The sequence below is a fragment of the Sinohyriopsis cumingii genome, chromosome 18 (assembly GCF_028554795.1).
Source record: "Sinohyriopsis cumingii isolate HCF-2022 chromosome 18, ASM2855479v2, whole genome shotgun sequence".
NCBI lineage: Eukaryota > Metazoa > Mollusca > Bivalvia > Unionida > Unionidae > Sinohyriopsis > Sinohyriopsis cumingii.
In genome coordinates, this window is record NC_142978.1 from 74,270,720 (window position 1) to 74,284,532 (window position 13,813).

The 13,813-nt window shown below is 36.1% G+C and overlaps 1 protein-coding gene across 1 annotated transcript in view; it reads right to left on the reverse strand.

Annotated features, from left to right (window-relative positions):
- Positions 1 to 1,324: 1,324 nt before the first annotated feature.
- The window catches only part of LOC149776988 (uncharacterized), a 40,198-nt gene continuing 27,709 nt past the window's right edge, over positions 1,325 to 13,813 (reverse strand). The window contains exon 8 of the mRNA XM_089941726.1: positions 1,325 to 11,713. Coding sequence (XP_089797852.1) covers positions 10,710 to 11,713 — 1,004 coding nt within the window. The 3' untranslated portion in view covers positions 1,325 to 10,709. The remainder of the gene's footprint in view (positions 11,714 to 13,813) is intronic.

A 13,813-nucleotide genomic window follows, 5' to 3' on the forward strand; every position in this document is an offset into this window, starting at 1 on the left:
CCATATGAGCACTAGTTAATAGTAACCCAGGCAAACTACTCCCCATTCGTAGGTCACATGCTTCGCTATCTTCACAAAGTTTAGAGCTTTTGATAGTAGAAGTCAAGTTCTTCATAGAGATAAGGGGCATACATGGAGATTAATATGAATAATTTACTAGTCTTCTAGCATCTTCACAAAAAATTTCCACAATTTATCAACGCGATTGAAATTTTCACTGGCAAATTAGGTTTTTCTTGTATGTTTTTTTTATGCGACATGCATGATGTGCACCTCACTCAGAATACAGGAGGGGCCCCGATCTGAAATCTGAAGAGCCCCAGGCTATCAGAGTTTTTGAGCACTGCTTATATTTTTTGCTAATAAAAGTCTTCTTTGGCTATCATATTAACCAGGAGAAATACTTATTTTTGAGATCTTAACAACATTATTAACAAAACCTGTCTGTAGGAATGCTTTTAATGAATTATTTACCAATTTTCTTTTCAGTGAAATCTCAAAATCACTCTGCTGATTATGATCAAACTTTGTGGAAATATTTTACACAACATTTTCTATCACTGTTGTGGTTTGGGTGGCATCCAAGTTAACAATGCACTCTGATAGCGACCATTGAAATTTACTAACAGTTTTTTTTGTGTGTGGTCTCAACAGCAACAGGTGGTTTCTATAGCAACCAGGTAAAAATATAAGACCTCTTTTCCAATAATCCAAGGAATATTTGATATATATATTTAGCAGGAATATTTCTCATGTTTTTTCCTAGCTTTATTTTTTTGAAGGCATACTTGGAAGCTGACAGGCCATTTTTGGCTAGTCTGAAATTAAAACTAAATTTTATACTATACTCTGGTTTCACTGCAACTTGTCAGTATCAACAAGTGACCAGATGTCACAGAAAATTTGTGAAACCAGTTCTGCCACTAGTAACTGACATGGCTATGTGCAATGCCAAATACTGTCACAGTGTAATGTAACTTTTTTGTGACTGCATCATGATGCTTAAACAGGTGAATGTTATTTGATTAAGTTTGATACAGGAAAACTTTGATAAATATCATGATTTCTACAGCCCAAGAGAGTTAGTTTTAAAAGAGTAATCTTCTTAATGGAAACTTAACTTTCTTCAGGTGGTTTTTTGTTTGTTTATCGCAGCATAAGTGGATAGAAAATATATTTATACCCCTCTCTCCACTAACTAGCATCTGAAAACTTTTTAGGACAAATGAGTGGGCAAACATAGGAACATAACTATACAGGACATAAATGCTTCCAAGATGGATACAGAACAGTGCTTGCTAAAACAAACCAAAGATAAAATGAGTTATTTGCTGATGTTTTACATTTATTTCTTCAATAACTAAAATTTGTTACATAGGTTTTTAACCCATGAATATACAGTTTGTATCACATGGTGACATTTGATTTTTAATTCTCACAATCACCATTTAAAGCTTGACAAGTGTGAATCCTTTGATCACTTTGGTTGACTAATTTACAAAAATACAATACGACCAACTGATAAAAGTTGGCCGTAACAAGACATATTCATGGTGTAATTTTCTGCACATATCCACTAGTGCTGGTTGTACATATAGGTTTGAACAATGTTATCTTCATTACTCTTGTATGATGGCAAATATCCAGTAGAAAGAATTTTCTATTTTCTAAAACATCTGATTACTGTTTTTTCTCTTTCTACAAGCATTTGTATATAGGCAGACATCTTTAAAATGTAAATCAATCTGATTAGTATTCATCCTTATTTTGCTATTCATCAGATTTACACAGTAAAACCCGATTAAAACCAGATCTCCACCATCCTACGTGAAGATCTGACAGCGACCATTTAGGGGTCGTGTTCTGGCAACTTTCAAATTAGTCAATGGAAATGCAGCTTTCAGAAATCTGAATGAATTAAATTGCTTGGCACACATTCATGCTCTTATGCCATATTGTTCAGTCTCCCAAAGGCAATGATACAAGACTTCGTCTGATTGGCTGATAAACTTAGCCGTTATGTCAGATTTTCATGTAGGATAGTGGAGATCTGATTTTAATCAGCTTGAACCTGATATGTGCTTACTCATGTTGGTGAATGTGTGTGAAAATTTACCATCATGAATAATTTACTTAAATTAGTTATCAACAACTTATGATAGCAAAAAAAACTTTTTTCTTCATGGATTCAGCTACAGTAGAAAAACATTCACTTGTATACAACACAAACCAGAATGCAAACAGCAGAATCATTTATCTACCTTCATCTAATGTTTCGGAAGATCAGGGTCTGTGCTGTTGGATTTACTTTACGATTTCAAGTACAATGTAGACCTTGATGTGTGTGCAGACTGATCCGTAGTTGGCTTACACACTTGTTAATAGAGTATGATCTGGCATGTTTGGTCAAAGAATAAATTATGCTGTATTTACATCCTTTAAGGACAATGTTACAAATATAGTCTATATACAGATACTTTTTTACTATGTTACATACAAGTTACACTATTAGATAAGATATTGTCTAACATGCAAAGCTTCAAAAGATCACATAATAATCCCAATACTGTAAACAGACAAACTGCTCATAGACATCACATTCATGACCCTGGACTTCAAGCCTGAACCTGTGCATTACCAGATTGCCATGAATGCATGTGTACATATGTTAAAGGAACACTAGTGCATGAACTTTAACATTTTTACTTTGCTTTTGTATTACATGTAAAAAAAATTCTAAATTAACCTAGTTTCAATCTCAAAAGGGTGAAAATCACATTTAAAGACAATTTCCTCATCTAAACATAGAGCTTGGCAATGCATAATCTGGTTCTGTGACAAATCAAAATGGTAATATTAGGCACAAATGGCACAGGTTGACATCTACTAAACTGCTGTTGCCCATGGAATGAGTTTTAATCAATAGCAATGTATCCTCCTTGAAGTAAAGCAATTTTTATATGCAGTTTTAGAGCAGAGGATACAGCAAGTAATTTCTTGTATAATAAGACTGTGTGTGTGTGTGTGTGTGGGGGTCATCTGAAACTGACCTACTGAATGTTTATATTATCATATATCTCTCTTGTAAAATAAAATAATAAAGAGACGAGCCCTCTGTGTGTTTATCTGTAAGGTAAAAACATTAATCCCAAGTTAACCTTAACGAGTTTTATATTAAATTGAACTATAAGGGTTTCAGTATGGACATGGAAGACAGATGGACCCCCATACATAGATGGACAAAGCAAATCCCATATACTGCCATGACATGAAAGTATAAAAATTATGAACATGTTGCAACTCTGGACTACTTTTCAAGAAATGATGTGAATTTTTATCGGGGTTGATGAAACATGCTTTAAAAGAATAAAGTATGGCTTGCTATGCTAACAATGAAATAATGGTAAAAATAAAAAAATATAGTAACTTGCAGGTTAAACTGAGATTTTTCTCTTTGGTGCATTAAGCTTGAGGAATGCTCATTTAATTTGGAGAAGTGGCTGGAATATTTTAAACCCCAAATGAAATATTTCCAGCCTTCAAATACCTTGAAATATTTCCTGTACTGATTTGTAGACAAAACTTCTTGTATCCTGATATGGAAACATGTCAGTAAATTGCCTAGTTTTTGACTTTATCCTTGGGGGCAGAGGGTATTACTATGAATAAATGAGACAATCAAGTCCAGGTAAATAGCAAGATAAAGTTGCATAAAGTGGTGTGCATGTGTGTGCGACTTTTAACATAGCTTTAACAATTTTTTCAGTCATATTGCTATAATGTCTGCAGTGTGGCAGTTTATAGTGATGTCTAGCACTAGTGTATCATGCCACAGTCAGGTAGCATGATGTCACACCCAGTCACATTATCCTGACACCAGGCTAACCAGTCCCAACACTAACCTCTTAATGCTAAGCACTAAGCGAGGCAGCTGTTAGTACCATTTTATAAGACTTTGGTATGACTTGGCTGGGGTTTGAACCCACAACCTCCTGCATCCGAGGTGGATGCTCTAACCACTTTGACCACTGGAGTGGTCGCATTAAGTGGTTCAAATGTTATACCTACACATGGACAGAGATCACTGATATATTCCCTGGCTGTGACCTTAATGTTGAGGATGAAGTCACAACTATAGTAACTCTAATTATGACAAATAACTGGTTAGAGTTTCATTAAAATATCTCCAGTAGTTTAAAAGTTGTTCTCCACAAATGTACAAAATAAAAAAATTATATTTTCTCTTGCCTTTCTGTGAACTTAACCATGTGTGTATGTGTGGCCGATGTAACATGTGATACACTGTCTAGTCAGGTTTTATAGATGGACAGAATTTCATGAAATCTCTCCAAATGTCATAAAGTTATGGACTTGTCAAGCAAATGTTGACAGAAGGATCGACAGATATAATGTTAACATAATTTTCCCCAATTTAAGGGGACTATAAAAATGCATCAATAGTAGTGTTACAATTTAGCAGGACACCAAAAGTTTTCTTGCCTTGACCTTGAGATGACATAAAACATGGTATGCAACACATTCTCTATATTAGTATACATTCTTCCTAATATTTTAAACAGCTTCAGAGCTGCAGTCTGGATACCCCCCAAAATTTAATAGTTTAAACAGAACCATCAGGTTATCATAGATATGCACATATTCAGTTTCATCTCTTTACATATAGGTATTATTTCAAGATGTGGCAAAAAATATGACCAAAACTTTGTGGCTAAGATTATGAAAGTCAAAATAAGTCGAGATGTAAAACTGTACAATGTATGAGAATAATACTTTTAACGGCTTAAATTGACAGCCATGACATCACAAGTAAGTAGCACTGGGATGACTGTGTCCTTAACTTTGTAGATAGGATCTTGATAGTGGTACAAGACACACCACAAATATTTTATTTTCATTACTTGTACATCTTCTGAACTAGGCTGATAAATCAGCCCCTCACCCATGATGATACTCATTGGTCATTTAGGGGCTGATATCACCTGTTCATTTAAACATGCCAAAATAGCTGCAGAAACGTTTGGAACACATCAGTGTACATCTGATACAGGTATTTCTCACAGCTGTGGAACTAATGTTGACAGAAGTGTTCTTTTGGTGGCATGTACATTATATTTTCAGAGCAAATCCTATGTTTGGTGACTTGTAAATCCATGTGGAATAGCACAACCCTCTATATTTTGTGCTAGATGTGGCTGTTACCAATTACTGGTACATGTCTAAAGTGTATGCAGGTTTGTTTCAGAAAGATTTGCATGCAGCAAAATAGCACATTTTAATTAACAGGTGACATCAGACCAACATATCATCCATCAGTATCAGCACAGATTTGATGGTTGGGTTGATTTATCAGACTACTTCTGAACTACAGCCCAACCTTGAAAGTTCCAAGCGACAACATCAAGTCACGATGTAGTGCTACACCAAGTTTTATTTCTATTACTGCATTCAAATGTTTTCAAGTTACAGCTCTTAACAAATTTAGTAATGTCCACCTCTGACCTTCAAATAAGAACCATGTTAAGTGTCTTACACACGGAAAAGTTTACCAATGTTGTGACCTTGACAACCAAGAAAGAATAAAAACCAACTCTCATCCAGCCAATAGGCTAATTTCAGTAAACATTCCAAAAGACTGATATTACAAGACTTTGTAAAAAAATTACACAAATATCCATACACACCATTTCCAGATCTTCATGAAATATGTGGCCTGATCCAATAATGTAAATTTGTATTTCTCTTTTCATATCTAGTCATTGTACATATAGTTATCTTGGAAATCTTGACAGTTTCCAAGATATTAGCCCAGGCCAAGTCCCATACTCCAGGATATGTGGTGGATATACAAGTGCATATACTCCCTTGTGCCCAATAAGTGTATATATAGATCTAGGATGGGGATCTTAAAGTTTCCAAGATATGAGCCATTCTCAAATTCTGAATCACAGGGCACAACCCTGGGTCTGTGCAGGGTCCAATTTTGTCTCCTGATGACCATCAATTATACATGTATATATATAGTTATAGGCTGGAGAACTAAAATTTCCAACTGTTGACCCAAGAACAAACTTTCTTCTACTGGGTCTGTACTGAAAATGTGTTCAATTTCTTCTGATGTTTATCAACCAATGCATGTTAATAGATGGGGATCTCAACTGCTTCCATGCTATGACCAGGGGCAAGCCCATTATCTAAGAGGCATAACTCATTGTCTGTATTGGATCTATATGGTTGCTGGGTGGAATTTTGACAGTTTCCAAGTTCTTCCCCAGGTGAAATTTACCCACAAGGAATATCCCTGGGGCAAAACCAAAAGTCCAGTGCACATGTTATGGCACTGGCCTTGAAGATGACACAAACCAACTTTCAGACCTCTACCAACAAAACTGCAAATCTTTATATTTGTTAAAATAAAAAAATAAGTATCCCCAGAAACTGATGATATCCTAAGATTCATAATTAACATTTTAAAACCACAATGTATATCATAAGACTAACCCCAAATCATAACCCAAAGTTTAAAGTCTGTGTCTTCATGTGTGTGTGATTTTGATTTTTAATGTAGCATTAACAATTTTTCAGTCATATCGCTATTATGTCTGCAGTGTGGCAGTTTATAGTGATGCCTAGCACTGGGGCATTATGTTGCAGACGTGTAGCATGATGTCCCACCCAGTCACATTATCCTGATACCAAGCCCACCAGTCCTAACACTAACCTCTTAATGCTGAGCGCCAAGCGAGGCAGCTATCAGTATCATTTTTATAAGTCTTTGGTATGATTCGGCCAGGGATCAAACCTGCAACCTCGCGCATCCGATGCAGAAGCTCTAACCACTAGGATACCAAAGCGGTCATATCATGCACTGAATTAAAGGTCAAAAGGATGAGTATATATGTATGTGTTCACTCTCCACATTAATTTCCAGTAACAATGGCATGGCTTTATCCATTAAATGCTCATCCATTCGTCCATCACTATTTTATGTAAAACTATCACAGATTTAAATTTACTGCAACTATCGATTCAAAATCATGCTATCAACCAGATCATCAATAATTGAGCATTTGTAGTTAAAAGTGTTTTGAGATGTCCATCTTTTTCTTGTATCAACTTACTTCATCATTGTCCAAAGGTTGGAGGCATTTAGCTCCATTGTCTCCATTGTACTTTCTGCTATTTCTTCTTTTTTCCATCTTCTTGGTGAGACTAATTCCATCTGCACAAACAGTTTTTCCACAAATTTCTTTTGCGATGAAGGTCTTCGTCACTCCCAAGTTTACATGGAATCATCTGCTTTTTCAGTTCTAAGAACATTTATACCTTATTTCTATGCACTATTTATGGAACAAAAAAACGACTGATGCTTTTCAAATCTTAAAGTTGTAAACCAAAATGTTTGACAGTGCAAATTGTTTTTACAAGGACTACAGTCCTTTTGAGTCTTCTGAAATTATATATATATATATATATATTTCATAATATGCTCTTAGTGCTCCTTTAATAGAACAGTACTTTGCTTTATAGCAAGGCAGTGTCAAGTAGATATTCGGGGCAAAAATCACTTTATGCTATCTACTGGCTCTCATAACTTGAGTGTAAATGCCCTGAACAGCACTGTCGTTGTGAAATGTTGTTGTTGTAGGGTTCAACGCCATTTTCAGCACATGATAGGCTATACATGGCGGCCAGTATCAATGGTATCAATGGTGAAAGAAGAACCCAGGAAAACCCCGGAAAGAACGACTGACCCACGAGCAACTACTGACTCGAACCCACGCAGATAGAGGTGAGATGGCAGTGATCAGTAATGGAGAGCGCTTTAGTCCACTTGGGACCCCAGTTGTGAAATATAGCCAGACAGACAAAATCCGTGGTCACATTCTTATATGCCAGAATAAGAAACAAAAACTTAACTCAAATATTTAAAGTAGTTGTAAATTATATCAGTGTTGTGAAGGACCCATGGTGGCTCAGGGGTTAGCATTATGGGGCCAATGACATAAAAGTGAAGGTTTGAAACCTACCATTGAATCAACCAGTGTCTACTACCATGGTCTCATGCGCAAGGTGCTTTACTCCATATGTCTCAAAATCCATAGCAAACTTTTGTTGCTGAGCCATTAAAGACTGAATAAAACTGATCCATGTGGTATTAACGGATACACAAGAGAAACCACAAAACTGCAATACACTGGCATGGCAACAAAATTTTCTAATGTATGCATTGTAAAAACTTTAAAACACGATATTTTCATTTTCTGCATGTTTCACAAATAAATCTGCATGTACGTCTAATGATGCCACAGATCTAACTTTGGTACTTATTATTCAAACTGGGTTAGTCTTATGGTAGGATTCAAACCCACACCCTTTGGGCTGCAAGTTTGAGTTGCTAACCACTGCACCACTATGGTGCCTGCCTCCATCCATCATCTGTTGTGATACAAGACATCGACTTTAATCCACATCTCCAAGCTTACAGTGGAAGCCACTGATACAAGATTCATTTGAGATGAACCCAAACTACGGAGATAGTGAGCAATTTGCTCACATATAAATAACCCCACCTCTCCTGCATCTTGTCTGAATAGATATGATGAAGGTGGGTCTATTGTAAAAAAAAAATTGTTTTTACAAATAAACACCTTTCCCACAAGTATTGCAAATACGACGACTGGTCAACATCCATTCTGATAATGACATGACAATAATGTTTACAAAATTTCTCTGTAATCAAATAAAAACAGAATATTTGCATTCATAGAATTCTGTCATATATTGCATCCAGGTTTAAGTTGGAAAGGTCAATAACTTTGCAAAAATTTGCAAGATAACATCAACTTTTCAATATGCCTATCTTTAAGTGATTATATTATACCATTTCACAGTGACTGATTAAAAAACTATGACTAACTGCAATCACAAGATCATGTAAAACAATGTTGTTAGCTACAAGACAAAAACTTCAACAACTTGCAATTGTTGCTGAGCCATTTTGTCACTATTTGCATCTTCACCTGAAGACCTTAACATGTACAAATTTTCAAGGCAATCCAGTGAAAGCTGCAGTCACACGATTCTGTCATATACTATGACAGGCTCTAAACTGAATATGGCAATTACTGAAGAAAATCACAGAAGTACAGTCAAAGATGATAACCATAACATGTACAGAGTTTGATGGGAATCTCCTGAAAACTGAGAAACAAGTTGCATTCCCAAGATTCAGTCATACACTGCATGTTGCGTCAAGCAAAAAACAAGCAACAACTCTTATAACAAGAGTCCCATGATGGGACTGATGCTCTAATGACTGAAAGACTATCAAGGAATCCAAGATAAATCAATTTTTTTAAAGTGCTAAGTACTGAAACCATCTCTGATAATCTAGACACATTCCAAATTTTGGAAACATTTTCTTACATGTCCAAGTTAGCATGTTCACAAGATGCCTGCACGAGCAGAACAACATTCTTTGTCATGAATATAAATTTTTTAAACTTGCCTCAAAGTCAAGATCGTGTCAGCCATATTACCAGGTCTGACTATCTAAACTTTGCTACGCTTCAGCTGGTAGTGAGTGATACAAAAAGCCAAAAAAAAAAAAAAAATCTACATTTTATAGTTTAAAAAGCACTGGGTGTGTCCACAGCACTGACATCATTTTCAAAGTTCCATTTCAAATTTAAAAAAAAAGAACACCAAGAAGTTTCAGTAAATGGCTCATATTTGAACTGCAACTGCATCTTTAAGCATCAAGTGTTCTCATGGAAATATAAAATCTGCAACTTAGTTAAAATAAATTCCCATGAATAGTTGTAGATTGGATAATCCCCAAATTGGACACAATCCTACCCATGCAACATAAATTAAAGCGAATATGGTCCCTAAATAGTCCGTAGAAGCAAATTATTATGAAAAATCTATATTCACATTATAATTTAACACCAGAACAGAAATATATTATCTAATGACTCAAAATTCTGTATATTTAAATGGCTTTAGGCGATTTCAAATATGTGACTTACAATAAAACTGGAATTCTACTTAAGCATGTCCATACATTGAAAAAAAAAACCATCTGCTAATATATGAGAATTGTGACAAAGCTATATGCATGATGAACAAGTGGTAATTTTTCAATTTAATGATACACCACAAAGAAATCTGAAGATGTAAATGTATGTATGTTGGTGATGATCCTGTGGGCTTAAAAACATTTGTCAGCACATGACAGGCAATACACAGCAGCCAGTATTAACTGGTGGGGGAAGAACCTGTGAAAACACCGGGAAGAATCAGTGATCCATAGGATGCTACTGGCAAGCTCTCTCACATACCCAAATAGGCCGAGTCTGAGACTTGAATCCACGTGACAAAGATGAGATGGCAGTGATCAGTAAAGGCAAGTGCTTTATACCACTTGGCCACATGGGGCCCACGTTGGCAATAAGAGTGATGGCCCATTTTTCTCTCTCTAAATTTCTTTGTTCTACACATTATTCTAAGTTGTGAAACTAAATTTCTTATCAGTTTATTTATTCAATGATGACCAAAGACAGACACTCATTTAAAACGGCATGGAGATACAAAGAAATTTTCTCTAGACAGTATACAATGGTACACTTTATACAAGCTTGGCACAATGAGTTAGAGTTAGACACAAGTTTGTCTGATGAGGTGTTCTAGGATGGCTTGCTGGTTGCAGTTGATACTGTAGTGGCTGCAGCAGAGGTTGTAACACTAGGCACAGAGACCATTACAAGAGGTTTGACAGGCTGAAGCTGTCCTGTCTGCAAAATTGATGGGATAATGGTTGGAATCTGTGAATATTGTTTCATTAAGGGGGATGCAAGCAAACTTCCCAACTGGGCCTGTGTCAGTGTGGTCCCAGCTGCTGACAACTGCAACCCTGGTGGCATCACAGTCATTTGGGACATCAGTGGCGCCATCTGTGCCAGGGACATTACAGAAGGTATTGAAGCAACGGAGGGAACTGGGGTCGCCACTGTTGTTACAATCACCGTGGATGTTGTCTGTGGTGTTGTGGTTGTTATATTGTTAAGTAAGCCTGTTGTTCGTGTTAGTGTTGGAGCTGCTATTAGCGGACTGAAAGTCAACTGTCCAGATGGCATCAAGTGTGGTGCAAAGAATCTACCAATAGGAAAAGCTGCCAATGGAATGCTAGGAGCTGAAACTACTGTTTGATTTGCACATGTTGAAGGAACTGTTTTGGTGGTGTTAGTAGTTGTTGAAGTCATGGATGCATCTATGGCGTTAACAGTGGTTGCAACCACTGATGGTGTCGTTGTTACTGCTGCAGAGCTGACAATAACACTGGGGCTAGCTGTTAAAGATGTCACAAGAATTGGATGTGCAAATCCTTTGGATAGAGACATATTTACATTCAGTGGAATTGACTGAAATGATGGTACCGTCAGAGTCACTCCTTGAGTTTTATTATTTACAGATGGAGTTACACCTGATGTGGTCACAGTTACTAAACCAATTGGAATGGACAGAGAATCACTACTTGGAAACCGATTCTGCATTATGGGTATTGATATTGCACTGGGTGTAGGAATTTTGTTGGCTGTTGTAGTTGCTGTTGCCATAGTGACACTGGGCATAGTTGCCATGACTTTAGCCTGTGGTTGTAGTGCAGACTGGCTTACTGTTGTAGATACACCTGAAATAGAAAAAAGAACTATTCTTTTTGTGAACAATGTAGAGTAACAAGAAACCATCAATCGTGATATGGCCAGAATGCAAAGCTCACTTTTGCCTACATAGTATAATACTTATTGCAATGCACCCTCTGTATCAACCTACACCAGTCTGCAGACTGAGCTAGACAGAGATTAATTCAGGTCAATGGACTGTGAAATATAGCCTAGGTCACAGCGATCAAGTTACAAGACTATTTAATATAATACAGCTCATGGTGGTTGGAAATATAGGTCACAATAAGATAGTTAGACTGAAGGGTGTACTATGCCTTATGATGCATCTTTATCCCAAGTTACATGGCTGCAATATACAGTGTCTGAGCAAGAGAAATTGAGCTTAATGAAAAGATCTTAATGCAAAATCACTGATCCATGAAATATGGATCATAATTATACAGTTTTCACTGATGACTTCAGTATTTGTGACAGTAATAAACCAAATTACATGACTACAAGCAAAGGTGTCTGCAAGACAATAACCTGAACATGAACTGAAACCACTGTTTATGCCCGATGGATTCTTGGACATAATCAATCCATAACACTGTAATTGTTTTGCATTCTGGCCAACCTTTAGGTAAGCCTAAACAGTCATTAATTTCTTATCCAATCACTTACCAAAACCAAATGACCATAAACTTCATTGTTTGTAGGAATGTATGTTCATAACTCAAACTAACATGCCAAAAAGAGCAACTGCAACAGTGCTCAGACTTGGTCTTCGTTGTGAAGTTGTGTGATTTCCACTTCACCAATTGAATTGATCATAACCCCTAGCAAAACATGGCTTGGGACTATTCTCCTCTTACTTCCTAAAACAGTTCCTCGCTGATCTGAGATCCCAGAAGTACTTTTCAACAAGAGTCACATTCTATAGGTTCCTATTATGTAGCACATTCAGAGACTAATTGTCATCTGCATTTGGTTCCATTTAGAGCCCTGCTGAAAAATCTAAGTACCAGCCAAGCCCATTAGATAACCATCAACTGCAACGTATTTGCTGTTGTATGAAAGCAAGCTGACTTGAAGAAGAAAAAAACAGGATTACGAAATTTAAGTAGATTACAAGTGACCTTAGTTGTCTGATTCCAAAAGAAAAGGCTTCGTAATATCCATGATAAGTACCAGACAAATGCAAAGCTGTCTATGGCAAAATTAGAGGCACTCCAATGGCTAAATTTTCTTGTAGAATCAATACAGGTTCTGGAATTTTGCACAGAAGAAACTACCAAGTGACAAGTTAACAGGCGTATAAATATATAAATAAATAATACTTAATATTTTTCCAAGGATCCTGTGAAATTGTTGCCTTTAAAACTTCTCGGCAGGATATATGTAGATACTGCTTTGATTACCTCAGTTTTTCACCATTATCAGGAACAGACCTTTTTAAAAAGACTGTTATTCATTTATTAAAACATTAAACAATAAATGTGCAAGCACTGTTACCTTTAATTTCAAGGCATGGGTACAGGTTTCTGTTGTAAATCATGCAAACCTTGATTTTGATCACACTAAAGACTATAATTATGGATATATACACATATACCACTCCCTTGATAACTTGCACCCTGGTACCTCGCGAACCCTCTTATAATGAAGGGTCATACATGGATCCCATTTTTTAGACCCAGAAAATACCAAAAAGGTGATCCCTATTGTTGAATTTGAAGAAAATCGGGATAAAAATTTGCAATGGAAACTTTGATATATCGCTTGTTTTATCGTCAAAAATTGTTCATAGGACATGGAAATTTTAATCAACATTACTTTTAATACGAAGCCATATAATTTGTTACATTTTATTTCTAAAACAACATTCTTAGTACACCGCAATTACGATATTCAAGGATATGTTGATCAATGCAAATGTCACTTAAGCCTAGTGGAGGCAGTACTTAAATAAATACCAATTAAATAAAAAAAAATTATCAATTGAATTTTGTGTTCTAGTTCTATCTTTTAGTTACTTTAAAGTGCAATCATCATAAATGCAATGTGTCCTCTTGTAATTAAATGTAAAATGTGTCAATCTATTGTAACAGCTATTTCCACAAGCG